General features: G+C 40.7%; 1 protein-coding gene across 2 annotated transcripts in view; it reads right to left on the bottom strand.

Annotated features, from left to right (window-relative positions):
* Window positions 1-22013, bottom strand: part of LOC146369424 (ankyrin repeat- and BTB/POZ domain-containing protein 3-A) — a 231545-nt gene that overhangs the window by 80156 nt on the left and 129376 nt on the right. For both annotated transcript variants that reach the window (XM_084910924.1, XM_084910925.1), the window contains exon 2: window positions 368-517. In XM_084910924.1, coding sequence (XP_084767050.1) covers window positions 368-517 — 150 coding nt within the window. The remainder of the gene's footprint in view (window positions 1-367; window positions 518-22013) is intronic.

The raw sequence follows: 22013 nt of genomic DNA, 5'->3' as shown, positions 1-22013 counted from the left end.
ACATTAAGAAAGCTTCATGATGAATGCCTGCAGACCTCAATGAACTGAGGCAGTGTAAAGAATAGTGGGCCAAAACTCCTCCAAAATAACACGAGAGAATTATAAAGTCACACATTTAAAAAATAACTTTTCTAATGAAAATATTTATTTCGCCTGACAGCACAGTATCTAAAAGACCCTCATCAGTCCCAATTTCTTCTGGAACTGTAGATGCATTTCAATTGTCTTGTGAGCAGACTTTTAGGTGTAAGTAAAATCCTGAGATTTTCATAATGCGAGACTAGTGAAACCTTCTTTCCCACCTGGTTAGAACTCAGCTGAGTGTGCTCTCACTGTTTGTTCTGTGTATAAAAAATACCACACTCACTCAGCTCCGCAATGCTTCCCACTCGGGTCGCGAGCAGCGACTGCTCCAGGGTCCGGAGCTCGGCTTGGGTGTACCCGTGACCTTCACTGCCCCTCCCCGAGCGCTGCTGGTCCCTGTGCAGGTTCAGACTCTCCGGGAGGCTCAGCACACCTGGAGACGGCACAGAAAACAAAGGAAAATTTAAAAAAAAACGGCAAAACAACAACTCATACATCTTCTTCTTCTGGTAATTTTCCCATCAGCTTTCTGCTGATGCCAGATTTATCACAGACAAGAAGTAACAGGGGAATGCAAACTCTACAGAAAGACAAGAGGAGCAGCAGAAATGCAAATCAGCACTTTGAGATAAATATTCTGCACAGAATTGGGAAGCTGTGCGATTAAAACCGCTTTCATGTTGCAGCCAGAGAGCAAACATTTGTCTAAATGATTAAAAATGGGGACAGAGTCACGGGTTAATGGCATACTGTACGTGATGATTCTTCTTATTTGCATTGAAAACCTCACAGCTCACAAAGCTTTCTTGTTTTTACCTCAACCTTCAAACTCTAATTGAACTGAATCGTCTGTTAGCCACATTTGTTTCTTCAAGTATTCACATCTAAATCACCTTGTCATGATCTCAGGTGTGTTTCTTTTTTTTTTTCTACTGAAAACAAATGGCAGCAGATTACGCTCGCTAGCAAGAATTAATCCATTTAGGAGCTGTTATTGCAGCCAGGCATTGTGTAGCTGCAAAGAATGGCTTGTGACAGATTGGATATTGAGTTTTCTGCTACAGTAGAATGGAAAGCAACACCACGCCGGGTGCTAATCCTAATGACACAGCACAGTGGGATATGCCATTTTTCAACGAACAGTAATTACAACATGGAGGAATGTGGACAATTTGTCTATGTTTGATGCCGGCAGCTAAGAGAAAAAAAACCCTCGCACAGTGGACACAGTGCACCAGGTTCACGAGCTTTCTTTAGTTTTCCCTGTACAGAAAAGACCTCTCCAGACTCAGATTCCTCCCACCATCGCCTCTTCCCACAGTGTCCAACCCAAGAATTCCAGTATTCCCCAGTCCCAGTCCTGCTCCTTTTTCTTCCCACAGCCTTTCCGGGGAGGTCTACATGATTTTTTTCCTAATAGCTTTTTCCATTGCTGTTTTAACCACTGAGCAGTATTGATGGAGCAGCTGGTATTAGGGTGTGTCTCGAATGGAAATCCTCAATGTTAAAACAAAAAAGCGTGGCCGGATCTGCAGCAATAAAGAATTTCTATATTCCAAAGAAATGAAAGATTCCTCTAAAATGAATGATTTGCTGAAAGCTGGCTATATGGTGAGGTGTAGTTAGCAGCTGCTTCACACTTAGCTCATTTTAAAACTCTTTAAAATGGTTTGTTAGTACATATGGCGTTCACAGTTTTAAGTGTTTGAGATCATTTTCTATGAGTGCAGATATTTAACTCCCTCCTCTTTGAAGCATTTATAATTGTATTTTATCCACAACTGTCACCCTAACAGTCATTTATTTGTTGTGTATACCACTGTGAATACCTTCAGGGGAACGGCTGTCTGAAAGGGTGGACCTCATTTGTAAAATTCATGACTTTGGGAAAAGCCACAAATTTCATGCAAAGAGATTACTGAGACAGAGGGGTGCCACCAGAGGAGCTCTGAAAGCAGATTTCACCCTGCCTGTTAGTTTGGCCACACACTTTTTCCTTCAGATGTGGTTGGGTAGTTCATAACACAGCCAAGTCACTCTCTTGTATAGTGAATCCTAATGTAGTGTCGACATTTGGCATAAAATTAAACATGAGATTTTATATTTAAGTTGCTGTAGACTTGTTAACTAATGGGTGTTTATTACAGAGCTAATGGAAATGATTTATAATTGGTGAGAGTTGGGGCGAGATGTGCGATCGGTGCTGTTTCTTGTTTGGAACGACCGAAACAATTACTGAAGAAGTAGAAAATTGGACCTTCTATGTGCACCCCTTCAACTGCTTGTTAACACAAACATCTAAACAGCCAATCACATGACAGCAACTCAGTGCATTTAGGAATGTAGACACAGTTAAGGCAACCTGCTGAAGTTAACACCAAACATCAGAGTGGGGAAGACTTTGAATTGAATATTTCAGACCTGAGTTTTCCTACTGGTTCACTGCTTTCCACAGTCACCAGATCTCAACCCAACAGTCCATCTTTGGGATGTGGTCGAATGGAAGAATTGCATCATGGATGTGTAGCTGAAAAATCTGCAATAACTGTATAAATATGGAGCAAAATCTCTCCCAACGTCACAAAGAATCAAGGCCGTTCTGATGGCAATAGGTGCTCCAGCCTGAGCTGGAGCTCAACCTAATAAAGTGTCCAGTGAACTTCAGTTAAAACGCTGCCATATAAAGAAAAAGACAAGATTAGCATCTAGCTTATTATAAGTGCACACCAGAAAAGACAGCATCCATGACGTTATGACAGCGTTTAAGTGCACATGGTATGGTTAACTTTCACGTTCCTGAAGGCATCTTGCTCAGGTAAGATCCTGCTGATTTAAGCAAGCTAATGCTAAACCTTAATCACATATTACAACAAGAGCACAGCTCTGTAATAAAGCAGTCTGTGCACTCAGTCTGCAGTCCATACCCTTCACCCATGGGTGCATTATGAGACAAAAAGCTTGAAGTAAAACATTTGACTTTCAAAAGTACAGCAATTGTTCTCCTCACTTACTAAACTTGTAAAGTTTTTTTTTTAATAAGAGGTGATGCAACACAGTGGTAAACATGCTCCTGTTCCAGCTTTCTGGATGATGCTGCCGCGCGGTGCTTCATTTCAAGTAATATTCTGTCCTTTTACCATTTGCACATCATTGAAGTCTGTTTTAATCTACATTTTCCGTGCATTTCAGCTTTGTTGAAAACAGGGTTGCACTATAACGTTGCCTTCAATCTCAAATGATCAGATAAAAGAGGGTAAGAGATTTCATGGAGCCTCAAGGAACTGCACAGATGGACGTGCCACTAAAACGACTTTTACATACAATGAATCACCAATTGAGAATGTAAAACCACTGACTAAAGCAGCTTAAAGTCTGCTCCATGAAGATGATAAACACATGACTGAATTTATATCTCTAGACTGAAACTAACGAATGTTTTTCTAAGCAGAAGACATGGATCAAGAGGGATGGCTTTTATAAAGGTCTGTGAAACTGCAGAGTAAACAACATATCAGTTGAATAAAAGTGGAATAAAAACTACAGAAAAGCAGGGATTCCTCAGGCTTCTCGGAAAAGAGAAGCTGTCTGTCCCGCTCCTGTCCCAGATTGAAGCAGGGAAATCTCTTGAAAGTCCTCAAATCACTAAAAAACATATTGACATTCATGGCTTCCTGTGCTGCAGATTTTGCACTTGTGTGTGTTTTTAGGTGGAGGTATAGGTTTGAATAATTCACAGTGCCCTCTGTAATCAAGGCTTCCCATCTTCATTTTCACTTCACCCCCACCACTGCCCAAACTATTCTTTTAATAATATTACCGGGGTGCCAGGGAGTCCTTTGCTGAATTATTCATCCCGTCAGATCAAGACATATAAACAAGTCTGCAGCTCTCTCTTTCCCCACCTCCCACTCACTCTACATGTTATCTCTCACTAACACTTGGCTTCTCCAGATAGGAAAAAAAAAGTAGGAATATTTGATCCTGGGTGATGTTTGTGTAATAAACATCAGAGGTGAGAAAGAAGGCAGCCTGGCCCCTCGGAGGCGAGGAAAAGGGAAGAGGATGAAGGGAAGAGCGAACGCTGACACAAGTTTGTGATTAAAAAATGACAAGCAACATTTCCGTGTCACATCAACCACGTCGTTCTGTGACCTCTGAGGCAATTATATATATATATATATATATATATATATATATATATATATGTTTATATATATGTTTATATACTTTAGAAACAGTCTAATGCCACATAAACAGATACAACCTGCATTGCCTACTCTCTGCTCTCTTCACGTGCCCAATGAGCAGATGAAAAGGAGGCTGGGTCACGGCGACGGGACTAGTTTAAAGCTCCATGTGGTGCACCGAAATCCCCTCAGTCATTCCCGTGAAAATACCACTGCTCCTCATAAATAAAATAAGTTCTCATAAATAATATAGAGAATATTGAGCTTACAACACATACAACAGTTGACAGTGTCGCAATGAATCACCTGAGAAACAGGCTTCAATAACAAGCAAAAAAATAAAGGTATTGTCTAGAACAAAGCAATTAATAAAGATTCTGCACAATTGTTATTATTCTGCTTTAACTAATATTACTTTTACTACTATACTAACTAATATTTATAGTTATCAGTGTTTTTATAGCATTTGCATGGATGCATATTACTTAGAAACTATAATTGTTGTTTTTTAAAATATCATCTCACATGTGACGTCTGACCTCTCCTTAAAGGTCAATAGACTTATCTGAAGGTCAAAGTAGCACTAACACTATATATAGCTATTTAAGATTGAGTTTCTTAATACCATGCTTTTATTGAGAACATATAGACATATAGAGAATGATCTATGGGGATTCTAAAACTCATGGTACTTTGGACCTATGACCTCTTCTTCAAGGTCAAATAAGGTCAAATTTAAAACTATGATTAAAATTCTTCTGCCTTTGTTTCTACTGGCAACACTTAGTGAATGATACTGGTATATCGGGGTATCATATTATGTGATTACACACACACACAAAATGTGTGTAATCAAGTCAAAGCATCTGTCAAGCTACACTTTTATGACTTCCACAGCACTACGAAGAGAAACAATAAAAAAGAAAATTAAACGAATGTATACTTCGGCCTGTGGGAGGAAGTGACCAACCCTAAAGAGTTAGTCAAACATTCAAGCTCCATACACAAACGTCCCCAGGAACCTTCTTGTTTCTACCCATGATCCTTCAAAGACCAGCAGGTGTCTGTCTGTATGGGAAGCCGGGCAAATGTGGTGGAAACACAGACTCAGACACTTTGAACTTAGAGTTCAGTCACCAGTGTTTCACGAAAAATACACACAGACATGGCACGTACAGCTTCAATATACCATGAAAATCATTATTTTCCTCGACCCGCACCGGTGGATCTAAAGTCCACCTCAACAGATATGGATCGAATTCAACCCAGATAGCCTCAGAGTACAAACATTTACAGCACTTGAACAAGAGTATACATTTTGAAATGTTTGCATTATCGGTTTTGTTCGTTTGTCTGCCTGTTAGCATTCTAGCATCCACAGTTGTGAAGATATCATGTTCAAATTTTATGTGATGGCAGAGTCACTTCACATAGCAGGATACAGTATCTAAACCCATCTTCCTCAGTGGGAATGTGATATTCATTTCCACAACCACCACCATGCATGGACACTCGCAAACGTCAGACATGGAGGTCTTATTCTCCCACATGGTTATCAGATTCAAGTCAACTTGCTTAAGTAGCACTCAAAATGATTAGTTAGTAAATGATTATTGTAACTAATTATCTAAATGATTATTTTTGAGTTGCTTGTCTGTTATTTCAGCCCTTAACTGAGCTGATAAAAGAGGATGCCGAGTAGAGATGGCTGGATCGACCCAAATATCGATGGTATCAATACCGCTGATACTGGGATTGGACGAGAGTTCAAATTTGCAAATTGATGATGATTCATCTCATAAATCCTGACACACTGCTCTCCCCTACATAAGCTCCCTTTATAGGTTGAAAGTACTAGTATTGGTATTGGTCTCGACAATGCTGGCCCTAAATTTATGATACCAACTTTTTTTTTTAGTAAAATGATTAATAACTTTTTTGGTCTGGTTGTTTAGCAGTATTTTTCAGTAGTATCCAGTTCAGGTAACCTCTTACAGGCTCACTTGCTTAATGTTCTTTATTTTTTTGTGTAATTCTTGTATAATTTTTGTCTTTTTTTGGGTACCTTTTGAAAAACGACACCGTACTGTATGTCCTGTGTCTGCTTGTTCCTTTACAGAGATGGAAACTTACCTTTAACAAATGAAACCTTTTTGAAAACTCTTTGTTCATATTGTGTTGACCTGACTTCCTGCTGCTGACCAGTACAAAATTCAAAGGTTGACACTTGAAGGAACACTGAGCCAAAATGCAGAAAGCTGCTGTATTGTTATTGTACGTGGTGCTGGGTTGGACCTGAGTATTAACTGCTTTCAGAAAAAGCAGTTTAGTTATTAGACAGGACATCTGGGCATCCACCAGATAGTATGCTGCCTCGTGGGGAAACAGGCTATATTTTAGGACTTCTAGTGTAACTGACGAATATCCTGACCAAGACTCCCTCTTCATTATATGTGAATGCAGAAAGATTAAGAAAAAAAGCTAATTAAAAATTAACAATGAAAATAATAGCTGATGTTTTGAGGCTACATTCAGACCCCTTTTAGTGTCAACATGGACTATCTATCTACATGCAACCAAAGCCTGCACAGACACTGCATAGCGTTGACCCAATAGGACTATAATGTAGATCACAGAGCTTTTGTTACTGTACCAATAATCATGTCCTTTATAGCTTTACTACATTCGATGGAAAAGTTAGACAAGAAATGTGGGGGAGGCGAGCAGAAATTTGGCCTTGTGTTTGAGCTCTCGTGGTATGCATCCCACCTGATTGGCCACTCTGTGAGCCCTGTAGAGTGGACGGCTCCCTACAGAAGGAGAGGAAGTTTGAGAGTGATACTGACCGATTAGACTGGCTGTTTTTTAGCAATTAGCAGGAAAACTAAAGCAGCCCTGTGAGTGGTTACTATGTCAACAAGACTCAAGAGCTCAAAAAGTGCTGCAGAGACAAAAGATTTGTCCCTCCATAATGCATGCATGGTAGCTTGAATATCGTGCCATAAGGGAAAAGCGTGACTTTTAGCAAAGCATGTTGCTAGAAGGCAAGATGAAAGAATCAATATCTCTCATGTTTGTGGATTAAATATGAAGCTACAGTCTGCAGACGGCAGTGAGCTCACCGTGAAAGCAGCACATAGCAGGAGACACTGAGTCTCAATTCTCTCTAGGAAGGTTCCTAAGCCTTAGATCATGTGTACTGAACCTTGATGGAGGTGAATGGAAGCATGACCTGACAGGTTTGTCTTTTCTTTTTCTTTTTTTTGTCAGTATAGTGTGCAAGCTAACATTTTTTCCACTTGTTCTTCTGGGAACAAAGGAATAAAATCACTCATTCGTGGCTTCCTGAAAGGAAAGTTCCAGCAATGGTCACATGGTTTTTAAACTAGTTGATCTAACAGGGACACATGTGAGCCTTCTGCTGAAAGGGGCATGCAACAATCTGATTCACAGGGACCAAATAACCCCGACAGAAATCTGAAGAATCTTCCAGATCCACTACATCCACAGAGGGATAAAATCTGAAGTCCAAAATGCACCCCGGAGACTTTCATTCCAACTTCAGAAACAGACTTTTGCACAGAGCTCTGAGAAAAACACCGCAGCTTTAATAGCACACCTTGACATTTTAAATTGGATCTATTTTTCTGCACCAGACACTTGTTCGCTGTAACATGAAGGGGGGAAAACATTCTATGTTTGTGTATTACTCAAAAAAAAAAAAAAAAAAGAAGTCTTGTTATCCTTGTTATGTCTTCTCACCAAGCCACAGGCAATGCCTCACGGCTTCCTGCAGTTCTGCTGCTGACTTTACTCAGTTTTGGTAAAAAAAATCCCCCAAAACATTATTATATAACATTAAACTCTACGCCAGCCTTGTGTGCCTCTTTTCTTCTATTTTGAATCATTTAAAACTGCACATGTGCTGCAGAGAAAGCTGATTGCTAATAATCGTTCCACTTTCTGCTTCTAAATGCTGCACGATAAAGATTTCCTAAACACCAGGGTGACATCTTCAGAACTGATTATCCGTCCAAACAAGAATGACCTTGCGCAAAAGACAGAAATCAGAAAATATTCATAATTAAGGAACAAAAACATCGACTAACAGTCAACATGAGCCAGTGCCTTCCTGTGTATGTAATTAATGGCTCATTATACAGCCGTTAATTACATACACATGTTAAAGAAAAGGTCTTTTTAGTGAAGAAATGCAATAGTCTGGGCCGCTTGAGATCAATCCCAGGGCATAATGGGATTCGTGATCAATGCCATCCTTTTATATGACAGACAGCAAATCCCGCCTGAACGGTTTTAACACTCAGGGGCAAAGATTGCTCAGTTCCATAATGCCCAACCTTTCAAGAGCCTCCTCAGGAGAACTGTACGCCAAAGAAAAACCACATTTGAGAGAACTAATTGTGACATGCCGGATGCCTCTGCTGCTCTGAGGTGCAAGTCAAGGTCGGTGAGGTCGTCAAAGCTGCGAAACATCCAGACGTGCAGGTATTGCAGCGGCGGCCACCTGACGCAGCCTGCTTATTTTTTTCAGGAGGAATGTCCAATCGATTTTTCCTTAGCGAGAAAGTGGCGCTCTCCCCTTGTCAGAGAGAAAACTCTGCTGGAATATTAACAGGTAGTTACCATGGCAACAGGCGGCTGCTGCCATTCGCCACAGCGATTGGCTGAGTGCTTTTTTTGTCTCCTGCTTACTTCGCTTTACTGTAAGGTGAGCACACGTACACAAGAAAACTCAGAAGCCCCTGAGTCAAATACACAGACGTAACAAGCATTTCATCAGAGGGGGGATGACTGAGTGCTCCAACAGCTACGCAACAGAGACATTTAATCTCTAATCAATAATGAATAAATGGACTTGGGACTCAGACCAAATTAGCAGTAAAATGGTCAAAATGATTAAAAGGCTGAGTTAACTGCCTATCTGCAAATGTCACCCACAGATCCATGACCCAGCCCACACGGTGAAGGAAAGTGCACAAAAAAACAGATTGTGTGCAGTCCTTTTGTGCCTTCATGCAACAGGCTTCATGGCTTATCTCAAATGTAGTTTCAGCTTGTGAAGATTTATAACTCAGCAGTTTGAAGAGTTAAAAAGCCAGTCTTCTTGGAAGCAGGCCTCGCCATTTGGTCACACGGGTAGCTAGTTGTGTAAGTTGTTTTGTAGCGCCTATCTAAATGAGTTGGGGAGAGAGTTGTGAATTTAATTTTAAATGCTGCTTTACTCACTTATCTAACATCTATCTGTTCTATTTCTATGCTTCAGCAGCTGGAGCAGACCAATCAGGCCATTTGGAGATATCACTAACTGGCCTGATCAATCTCTCTCTTCTGCGATGTCTCTTTTGTCCTGTTTCGCTTCCCTCGCTCGCAACCGGTCGCAGCACATTCAATTTCATTTTTAATTCAACTCTGTTTTTTTTATATAGTGCCAACGCACAACAACAGTTGCCTAGAGGTGACTTCTATTGTTAGGTAAAACAACCAACAGTAATACAGAGAAAATCCCAACATTCAACAGTGGAAAGGGTAAAACTCCCTTTCAACAGCAAAGAACCTTCGGTTGCCCCGCCCTTAGCCTGACTATGCCGAAGGTTATTTCCTGTTAAAAGGAAGATTTTCCTTCCCACTGTTGCCAGGTGTTGATTTATGTTGTTGATCACTTAAAAATAGTGATTAAGTCTATGAAATTAGCAGAAAAGCAGAAGCCAAAACCTCAGCCATTTTTTTCTACTCCCGGCTCTGCATGATGCCAGTGGATGGTCATCTCAGGCACACAGGTCTGGCTGTTGGCACATAAGGCCCACCCACTTGCTGTTCAATCTTGCTGTTTAGGAGGGGCAGCCAATCAGCAGAAAGACGGTTTAAAAGGATGGGTGAACTTCAAGGGAGAGCAGTTAAAACTGCTTTTTTTTAGACAGTGCAAGGGGAACACCGAGCTGAAAATGAAATCCTCTCAATTCATATCCTTAACTACAAAAAAAGAAAAAGCTTGAAAGCGTACTAATGTTGTTTAATTAACATTAAATAAATCATCCTTAAACTTAATTTAAAAACTTTAATTAGCCTGAAACGAAACATTTTCATATCCTTAATTGACGTTTTAAACTTTGCATATGTGGAAATCCAGTTTGACAGATCTTCACCATTCACTGATTAGGCTGCACTAAATGATGGATATTATTTCAGTTTGGTGCTGAGGCCGTATTCTGTCATTGCCCTTTCAAAAGTGTTTATTTCACTGGCTTCTGTGCTGGGTGCCTGTGCTTTCTGCAGACAGACAACACAAAGGCTACAAGAAAGTATGACTATGATCTTCCTCACAGCTCTTAATGGAAACCCTTGTACTCTTGCACCTTAAAGGGGAGACATGGAAGCACTGCAGTTCTTATAAAACAGAGCTCATTGAAGATCAAAGAGGAATATAAATCTTCTCCTATACACTGGAAACATTTAAGCAGCAAAAAGGTTTAACCTGCTGTTCCACCGCAATTCTCTTGTTTTACTTGTAACCAAATGTCGGCGGGTTTCTTGGTAGTTACTGGAGTCCAGTGAATTATGCCACGTGAAACTCTTGGCCAATATTTGAACACTTGCAGAGATTTTATTGCAAAAGCCATACTATTGTTAGAAGCTGGATTTTAACCAATCAAAGGAAGTCTGCAGTGGCCATTTCCATGTGTCTCTATAAGTGTAACCTATCAGTGGTTGAATCAGCGTCTCGTCTCATCTATCTATTCATTAGCGGTCAAATGATGCACTGTTTTCCATCACACTCGTTTCCAGTGAAATCTCCCCCCTCCGTGTAATGTCTGCCAACAACATGGGCCCTCACATCCGCATAAATACATCACAGCAAACAAGCACATCCGATATGAAAACACATACAGATGTCTCGACTTGGAACTCTGCAGCGTGCGCTCATCTGTTTCAAACTGGCTGCTTTTCATTCAACTTTACCTCCACAGACCCTTTCTGCATGTTTATAGACAGATTTGCATATTCTGAGATGTGCCTCTGCAGTCCTCGGCTAAATTTATGTGTCTCTCGATTAGTAAACTTTCTTTAAGTTTCTGATACTGCGTGTAAAATCAGCCTCAAACTAATGGTGCGGTGCTCAGGTTTGCATCGCAACCAGAGCTGCAAATCACAGCAAAGGCTTTTATTAATTACTTTTAAAGCAAACATGCTAACTTTGATAGTCAGGCGTAAAGCTATATTACGAAAGTCCGTTTCCTCGTCTTCCCGATCCTTCTGCTCGTGACCCCGTAGTCAACCTTATTGTGACAGAAATCAGAACAGAGAAGAAAAAGTATCTGAATTCCTAAAACACATCTGAAGGACAGCTTGCTGGAAGAGCAATGATTGAGGATGCACAGCTGCATCCTTGTCATTTTCAACTGTCCTATATACAGTCACTTCATAAGGTACAACTGCTAAAGTGCTCATTAACTGTTTCCCCATGTACCCTCATATATACATCATCATAAAGATGTGATCTGACGACCATTAGAATGTGTTCCAGACTTTTCCAAGAGTAGTAAGCTCTATAAGCAGAGTTCATCTTCACTAACTTCTTCACTAACACAGTCGTTTTGTTCTGGAAACAGATCTGAAGTATGACAGAAACCGCTTAGCTCAGAAAATGGAAACAAGGTTCTCGCCTGGTAGGCGTCCAAGAGAGGAAGTGTTTTTGCAAATATCTAATCAACCAATCATGTGGCAGCAGCTCAGGCCTGTGGACGAAAGAAGGTGCCGAAAGAAATCAAGGATGCACAATCTGAGAAATGGCAATGGAAGTTTGTCTAAAGATAGAAGAAAGGACCCACAAACAACAACAACAAAAAAAATCAACGTTTAGACAAAAAAAAAGCAAAATCATGAGATATTGGCTGCAGCGTGAGAGCTGATTTCGCACTCAGGTGTCACAAACTCAGCCATCGCTGGTCTGGTAATCAAACAAAATGAGAAAATAATACAAGCAGAAAGTCAACACCTTGAAAAATGGCTGAGAATAGTTGAAATTACAGAAGTAAAACATCTTACTTTAATATTCAACATAAGCAGCTGGCTAGCAGACTTGTCAAGGTGGCACTAATTTTAACTACTTTATATACTGTGTGCAAAAAAAGGACTCATAATGAAGGCTGTCGTATAAATGTAGAGGAAAACGTTTTGTTTCCCTCTGAAATGTGGTGGAGAAGAAGTATAATAAAATGTAAATGCCACAGAGCGTCTAGAAAGTCACCTTTCATATGTGAAACCAAATGGCTCTCTGCCTCGTTTCACCTTTTGTGGCCTCGCCTGCATTTCAGTGGCAATCACCGAGAATAGCTTTGATAGGAAGAACTGAGCACTGACTTTATTCTGTATAAATTGTGAGCAGGTAGAAAAGCTGAGCTGTGACCAGCGGTGGATGAAGTAGTCAGATCTATTGCTCAGGAAGAGCCACAAAAATGTAAGAATGCCCTATTATAAGCACAGATGCTCATTTAATTGGAGCGGTTCAGTGAAAATAACCATCATTATGTGTGAAATACACAACACTAAAGTGCTGCTGAAAGTTGAGGTGCAGTTCCTCTAAAGGCCAATAGAGGCTGGCTCCAAAAGCGAGTCAATCCCCATATAGTCCTATTTTAAAACACCTAACTTTGTAGCAGTCTTAAATGTGTTTACAGCCTGTTACATGACACATTTTGGCCTGTAAGCTCATTTTGCACTTCATAACAGTCTGAATAACAGTCTGAATCTTATATATCTCACCCGTTTAAATTGCTTTAGGCTTAAAGTTATGCATAATTAATCCTCTTAGATTTGAATTATCACCTGTGACACTCCAGCACTAGTTCAAACCCCTATATTTTGGAGAAAAGCATACATAGATTCATTTTTTATATTTATCCTAGCACTAATTAGCCTGTATCTATAGCTGTGCAGTGGATGCACCTTGCTGATCAAGCATACTACCCTCTTGTCCAAATAATCTCACTTTAGGGCTGAAAAACCAAGATGACCATAGCTTGAATGCTCCGCAAACCAACGGGGGATGCTGTGTCTGTCAAAAAAAATGCTGTACATATTTCCACTTTCTGCTGCTGAAACCTGCTGTAGATACGATTAACTTCCTAAAAGCAACAAACATATGGCATCAAGTGTCGATAATGTCTGAACTTTCACTCATTTGCCTCTGCAGTACTGCTGCATACTGTAAACGAGGGCAGCAATTACCAATAACAGGAGACATATTTTTGCAGGGCGAAAGGTGCTGCACCAGATGGCCTTCCAAACGACTTTCTGGTGTCGTGCCGAAATCGACAGCAAATAAGGAACGAGAGTATGAGAGGCAGATTTAATTGGAGTGAACTGGAGCAAGCGTAAGCTGTAGTATGCCCTGTGATGTATCCATATGTTCCTTATCATAATTTACACCTCTGCAAAAAAACACCAAACATCATGAATGTGGCGTGTTGGGTTGTTTTGCGTTGTTGCTCCCGAGTCATCGACATCATGGGAACTCTAATCCTTCATCGCTTGCGGCACCTTTATCATGCCAAGCCAGATGGATTGCAGGTGCCGTGCCAGATGCCTTACTATATTTACAAGCATCATCTAGAACACCAGGCCATATATGGGCATGATTTAGATCAGCCAACAGGCTCGAATGACACCGGGGTCTGCCGCTCAGTATGTTGTTTGCATTGTGCAGATATTACATATTCAGAATGGGCGCTCTGTATTCCCCGGTAGAGATGCAGAGCAAGGTTCAGTCAGTGTTCTCAGTGGAGCTGCCTGACTCATCCCAATCACTGATGGCGAAGAGACGAGGAGGCAACCTAATGCAATTAGATGCAATACAAATATCAGCCTGCGTGCGAAGAGCGGGGAGGACGAGGAGAAGCACTGTGATGTCAGTGAGGGTCGGCATTAAAAGGATCGAGCAAACCCGCAAATATTTACTCGCTTGTGTAGTTGTTTCACTCACAAACAAAAGTTCAAAGTTAAAAGTCGGCGAGAAAAGGGATGATCACCGGGCAGATTTATCCAACAGTGCTGCTCTGTAAAGCTGACTTTGTGGTAATAAAGCATGTGGCAGGTATGGTTGTGAAGTAACATTTCCAATATGTGACGAAGAGGTTTTAAATTTTGTTCAGGATTTTTTGATATTCTAAGGTTTTGTTTTAAATCTAGCTCTGTTTTGGGTTTTACTTTATTTTGTATTTCTTGTCTTCCTAATGTTTCCGTGTTGGGTCAATCCCATCTCCGTGTTTTGTCCCATATTCCTCAGCGTTCAGTCCCCTCGTTCTGGTTCCCTTTAGTTTTCTCTCTGTGTTCAGTTTTCTAATTTTAGGCCTTAGTTTTACTTTTCTGGATTCTGTTCTAGTTTTTAGGCCCTCATCTATTCCCCGTTTTGGTTATCCTTCTGTCTCACCATTCCTGATTTGTTCCTACCTGTGTTCCTTTGTTTCCCCATCGGGTCTGCATTTGTTTTTTGTCTTCCCAGGTACCCCAATCTGGTTCTCCTCTATGTTAAGTTACCCTTGTTCCCTGCTCAATTGTTTCTGTCTGATGTGTCTGGTCTCTTGCCTTGTGTTCGTCATGTTTAGTTTAACTTCCTGTGTCTTGTTATCCCTGATTTGTTCCTGCTGTGTTTCTACCTGTTCCCCCTGAGCCTCTTCACCAGCTGTGTATTTATTGTCTCTGCCCTAAGGTTATTCCTCTGTGACGTCTGAGGTTATGTGCTCCTGAGGTCAGCCTGAGGTCTACCTCATACAGTATGCGCCGGATGTCAGGTGTGTTGTGACATTTGAGCCACATCTGATCCACACAACACGACGAGCTCCGTTCATCACTTGTGGTCCAGCAACACTGAGCTGTTATGTGCCGAAATAGTTCTGATTAGACCCAAATGTGTCTGTACTTTCAGATATTAGTCAGACAAACAAAGAACGAGCAGATATCTCGAGCACATACTGGACAGAAAGTGTTTTAAATTTATCTAAATCACTGTGAAAATCACTCAATTGCAATCAGCAGGGTGATTGGGCCAGTTGAAGCAATAATGGCTTTTTGAGGTAGTTATCTTAGCAATTATATGAAGTAGTTATGAGTTTCTGATTTTTGTGGTTTCATTTTGGTAATTTGGTGGTCAAACCAATGTGGTGTCTTCGTTCTCGCTGCATGTTGCCAGTTTTCTCAGGTTCAGGATGTTTTTTTACAGGCTGTGCAGCATGATAATTTAACATTTTATGCAGGATATCCTTCCTCATGCAGCTCTACTCGTTTATCCAGGCTCGGGACTGACACTAGGAGAACACTGGCTCACCATGACTGGGTTCAGCACGATCATTCATTAGCAGACAGAGGACACAATCCTCCGTCTTCATTTAGGTTATTTGGCTTAACATTTTTGTCAATTAATAACAAAAAATAATGCAAAAGTAGTGTCTCTGTTTTCTTCGTTCCAAGAACCACCTCCATTACCTTCCTCACGGTGTTAAAACCAAAAAAAGGGCTTTGTATTAAAGGAGAAGTTCAGGAGCTGGAAAACGAAGCCCCAGCTAAAGTGTGAAAAGATAAAAAGTGAAACAAGATTCTGAATTTTCCATGTTAAAAGTTGTGTTTTGCCAAATAATTTGTCATCAAAACACAATGCAAAAGAAACGAAGTCAAAATCAAACGATGATGAGCTGGTCCTGAAGTTTCCAAACTAGAAAAGGAAGAAACTAAGATTCTGGGTTCATTTCCTTCTCAAAAGACGAAAGCATCAGGAAGAATGTCATGGTTTAATACAAGAGCAGTCTGAGTGGCAGTTTGAGCTCTTGTTAGTTGTGACCACATCTGAGGAGACCGAGAAATACCTTCAGAGAGGCGACTGACCTGGAACAGCATGCAGCTGTGTCTGAGGGAAAGTAGGATTATTTTACTATTTTCATATTATTGTACAGTCAGTGGTGTGTTTCTCCCGTCATATCAACTCTGAGTAGTAAAAATTCATCCACCTTAATATTGGAGTTTTCATAAAACTAACATGGCAGCAACAAAAACCAATAGATGACCTCACAGTGGCTACATCCATCTTTTATGCTACACATACAGCCAGATATGGACAAATAACATCACACCTCAGTGAATATACCAGCAGCTACCCACTGTTTGACTGACAGGATATTTTAACACAGTGTGTGACCCTGAAACCTTCTGTGGTTCTCTTCGATCAGAGACAAGAATTTGAATCCGAATCCATGTAAAGACACAACAGCTGCATTTCCGGTTTAAATACATCACAATGCTCCTGTTAGATAATACCATAGAGTAAACAAAAACAAACAAACAAACAAAAACCCATTTTGTTGCATTGCTATGTCCGAGCAGCATTTTCAGAAAAGTTTTCTAGTTATTTTCAGAGGGTTTTATTTGCTAGATTATGAGACACTGTTTCACTGTTGATTTAATGAAGTTACGTGTTCTGTATTTTACCTGCTGCCGGTCCCAAAAGAGACACGTTACAGCTAGACGGTGCGTAGCATAACACATAAACTGATTTAATGGTCAGCTTCACAGCAGCAAGTGACACCTTTTTAATAGTGTGGAGAATATTCTTTCCTCTGGGTATTTTCTGCAGGGAATCACCCCTAGCTTGGATATTTCACAGTACCAGGTGTAAAAACTGCCACATCCATCCTCTCGGGCCCTCCCACGCCGACATGTGTATCTAAATAGAACGCGCCTCTAATTTGGCAAGGGCGATGTTGACATTTGGATCCCGTGCCCTGTGGGAAGGGTAACGACTATGCATTAGGATGCTGCAACCGTACGACACCTGATCTGTTCTCTGTATTCAGCTGGATGTTCTGACACTGCATCAGTCAGTGCAATCCAAACAAAACTCAAATCGCAGCATTATTGATCGCATAATTCTTCTAAAATGCCACTCTACTGAGAGCAGCAACAGGCGCTGTCAGGCAGCAGAATCACTCAGACCGGCCTCTGGCTAACCCAGCTCATTCCCAAACAGAAAGCTTGGGTGATCCACCCTTGTGGCTGTATGAAAGCACCCTTCAGCAGGATCTTACACCTCTTCTGATTCTAAAGGGGCTGCTACATAGATGATCCTACAACACAGCAAAAGAACAGAGAGGCTTTCAAGGGACTTCAAAAAAAATTATAATCTTTGACTTTCACTGAATCTATAAGAAAGCATCAGTTGTTGCAGCCTGTTCTCATCAGGACATCAAATGCCACCACGCTGTCAAAGCTGCTGGCATCTCGCTGATATGTTTAAGGTGTCTGACCCCGCGGCACCTCGACTGTCATTGTGGATGATTTATGATATGAAGGGGGCGTATTTTAATACAAACCATTCATTTCCCCCCCTGTCTAAATCTAATGAAGTACTTTTGGCGCCTAAACCAGGGGTGTCAAATTCAGTTTCTCTAAGGGTCACACTGGGAAATGAGAATCACATCAACCGCCAGACATTAAAAAATATATATATAGGCCTACTGACATATCATGTTCAGCAAAATCCCCAAACAAGCCAAGTGTTGATTTTACTTTTTTTCTTATATTCTTATATTTTACGCTAATAGCTGCCTCTCTTCAGGTCACTGGCTTACTGATGCCCTCTCTCTGTCTTTGCTGGTGTTTACATATTAAAATAAATGATGACACAAGTTATGAAGCAAAATTCGTCTCACGAGCCTACACCTGCAGTGCTCTGCCATCAGGATCAACTCCTCTCCTTTTGTGCACTTCTGTGCTAGCTAGCTTGTTAGCCTGAAGTGGGAGTGGAGTGTTTAACTTTAGCGTGTTGCTGCGCAGACAGATAAAACTAACCAGGCCAAAACTGATTATGAATCTTAACTGATATTTGATCATAAGACAAATTTGTGATGGTGTATGGGCTTTGATTTTGACGCACCTGATTTTCGGGCCTATTTCTGACGAGCAAGTGAAAGCTAAGTACAGGAAATTAAAAACGGTCTCATGTTTGGCAAACCTGGAAATGCAGACCATGGTATGCTACGAAAAGCACTTTTGGCTGATGCCTTGAGTTTTGTGTCTCCCTCTAAAAGAACCGAGGATCTTTCACATTTAAGGAAAATGTGCTAACTACTATATCACAGAGCCATTTTTAGCACCGTAGCAAAGGATGCTAGTTCCACCTGACTCAGAGTCAGTATTTGAAAGTGCTGGAAAAGAAGATGTTGGTTAGTCCTGCTCCCAAATACAGGTCTGGGATGAAACTCACATTTGTTTCCACTTTTAATTTCTAAAGCTGTAAAAGAACAAATCCAAAGCATGAATGAGCTTATTGTAATTATTTCATCATGCAAACATGCTGCACATACGAGGGCTTTCTTGAACCGAAAAGGTGTAAAAATAAATAAACAAAAACATAAATACCATGTAAAATGTTTTCTCACACTTTTCAGCTACACTACAATGTTTCCTTAGCAGATGGAGTTTGTTTTAAACAACCAGGAGAAGTGATTTAACCTCTTTCCACAGCATCTGTTCAGGCCCTCATTTTTACAAACCTCTATTTATAGCTTAGTAACATCTCATACATGCTTAAATCAAGAAGACACCATTTAATATAGCTGCAAAAAGCCCTGGGAGCCATGGTAAAGGCTTCAGACTGCACCCCCTCCAACCCTTATTAGATAAACTGTTAGGAAAATTGATGGATGGATATACACAGAACACAAAATACACAATTTATTAAATAAAGTGACATAAATTCAGGCTGAAAACGTATTTTTCTTGTTATTATGATAACAAAGAGCTTAGTAGGAAAATTAAATGTCCCTTTTAAAAATCCCTCTAAACAATCGTTGAGGTCTAAACGACTACAGTGCCCATAAACTCCTAATTTCCCACATTTGCTGCTTTGAATTTGTTCGTAATTTTGAAAGCTGTATGATACAGACCTTCACTTTAGAGAATGATTATTATGTTTATCATGTAAACAAACTGAGCTGCTTAAAGGCATTCGAGCTCCAGAACATTGAATATGTGGACTTGGATTTAATTGATTTTATTCAAAATGCTGTTTTTGTAATCGGTTTGTAGCAGTGCGGAAAATAAATTCGATTTCTAAAGGTGTCTCGCAACACCACCGGGCTCCTATATATATATAGTCAGCTTGTCAATTACTGTTAAAAAAAAGTGAAAGGAAAAAAATGAATGCAATCGGCCACAGTGCCTGAGAGGAGCAGAAGAAAAGGGAGGTTTTCCCTCCTCCCTGAAGTACCCTGTGGTTTCATTCACAAACACTTAAAGATAGGTTATCAGATTTCTTTTTTTTTTTTACAAAGTCCACCATCATCCATAACTGTACCCATCATCATCATCATCATCCTTGAACAACAAGACCCAGTCAGATTGTGAAATGTCTGCCTTCCTGGATATTCCACGATCAACTGTAAGTTGTATTGCAAAGAGGAAGCATTTAAAAATCACAGAACTGGCTGTGGTTACCAGGTGCAGAGATGCATAGTGGGTAAAAGTCACCAACACTCTGCTGACTCAGTAACTGCAGAGCTCCAAACCTCCTCTGGCATTAACATCAGTACAAAAACTGTGCACTTGGAGCTTCATGGTATTGGTTTCCATGGCTGAAGTGCTCCTGTGGGTATATTGAGTATTGAGTAGAAGGCCCGTTACTTCGGTCCGTATTTACGTGGAGGACAGTCGAGTGGACAGGATACGATTTTGCTGTAACTGTGGCAGGAGTGAAACGAGGCGTGCATGCGTGTGGGGGGTCTACAGCAGGATGCAGACTACTATCATCACCTTGCAGAACAAGACAGTGAAGTTGAAGTTCCTTTGATCGAAGGATGAAAGACTTGAGACAGCTGAATGACACAGAGGACCAAAACAACAGTGACCTGAAGAGAAAAACAAGACGGAAAGAACCATGGGCACCAGGACAGCAGCAGCTAAGCTTTCAAAATAAGAGTTAGTGGCCTTCCCAACAGAAAATTGATCTCATTGTTCAATTTAGTGGATGAAAATATAAAAATAAATTCCATAGGACATCTATACAGCCCCCTTTATGCCCCCTGCTGGTCACTAAAAATAATGTTTAACGAGCTTCTCCACCGGCTTCAGTCTTATAACTTGTAGACTTACACCAGCAAGAAGCTTCTGTATGTACTGATGGTGATGGTGCTTCCTCATTTTCCTGTTCATTCAGCAGCGCTGATTAACGTGGGAGAATTTACACTATTACTCATTGTTATTTACTCACAAAGCTTTTTGACATTATATAATGGACCAGCATCGCCCCTACTACAGTAACAAAGAGGTTTAACCAGTCAAAGTACTGAAAACACATCTGTGGGTGGGTAATTTCCCAGCAAAGGCATCATCGCAGTGAGCAACAACATGAACGATTTGGATGTAAGAACATTGGGTATAGGTTTCTGTTTGCAAACAGCAAATTCAAACAATGAATATTTAGCATTTTCAAATTGCCTTTGAAAGGAATAAGGAGCAAAAATTGCATCCAGAACGAGAAGAATGAGATTTTCATTATTTTTGTGGCTTTGTGAAATGAAAACAATAAAACACACGAGCTGACACATTTTAAATAAAGAACTGGTAACGGTGTCAAGTGTAATTCCTGCTTGAATTATGTCGGCGTTTTGTGAACAGGGCTGCTGGTAAATGGGATTCAGAGTAATTTATTTTTTTTTATATATTCAAAAGAAAAGAAGAAAATAGAAAAGCTGCAAACTCCTGAAAGCTGTTCCAGATAATAATGTTTGTAATAATGAACTACTGATGACCAGCCTCATCATCTCTGCCACACATGGTCACTTTGAGCTACATGGAAGCAAAAAAAAGTGTTTTTCAATGAGGAGCATCAGCCCATTTTTCTTCTAGTTATATATATATTTTTTTTTTTGAAAAGGAAGGCACTGAAATCCACTTTGAACAGAGACAATAGCTGTGATTCAAGTCAAAAAATATATGCAGATTTGGACTGGCAGCTCTATATTTGGGGGCGATATGACTTGGTCTTGATGTTAAGCCTGGCGACGTTGCTGATGCGACCACGCAGCGTGCTCGCAGGTCGCTGGGCTGCGGGGCGTCGCGGCCAGTCGTGGAAGGTTGGGAAGTGGCTGAGGTTACACAACTGTGACTGGCTTCAGCCTCGGGGAACGACCTTCAGTGATTTCACACATCCCGGCGGTGCTGCAGAGCTCTGATCCCGCAATGAAAGAGCGAAAGTGCGACAGAGATGATCAAGAGAGTGTGAAAGAACAATGGGGGCGAACTACAATGAAGCCGAATGATGCGGCGAGAGGCAGACATGAATGGCAGGAGGCAAAAAAGAAAAAAAGAAGAGAAGGGGGAAATGTAAAAGTGATTGATGTGTAGAGATTGAAGAGGGGAAGATGTGAGTGCAGGAAAAAGGCAGAAGGCCAGGAAGTCATGTTTTTATCTTTCAGCTTCACAGTGATCTCCTGCTGAGGACTCAGCCTCTTTTCCTGGCCTGAAGGACTTTCACTGCAATGCAATGACAATGTGATTTTTATTTTAAATCATGTCTCTGGTAAAACCGTCAAACTCAGCATCGTATGCCTTCTGTCACGAGTACCTCAAGCAGCACATTCTGACTAAAGCAGCACTTTGCGTTTTCAGTCTCACTGCTTAGAAAAGCTCACATTTCAACTACTACGCACTTAGATTTAAGTGTTTATAAGAGTACAA

This window comes from Perissodus microlepis, chromosome 17, assembly GCF_051167445.1.
Source record: "Perissodus microlepis isolate ML-2025 ecotype Zambia chromosome 17, ASM5116744v1, whole genome shotgun sequence".
NCBI classification, from domain to species: Eukaryota; Metazoa; Chordata; class Actinopteri; order Cichliformes; family Cichlidae; genus Perissodus; species Perissodus microlepis.
This window is presented reverse-complemented; position numbering and strand designations above follow the sequence as displayed.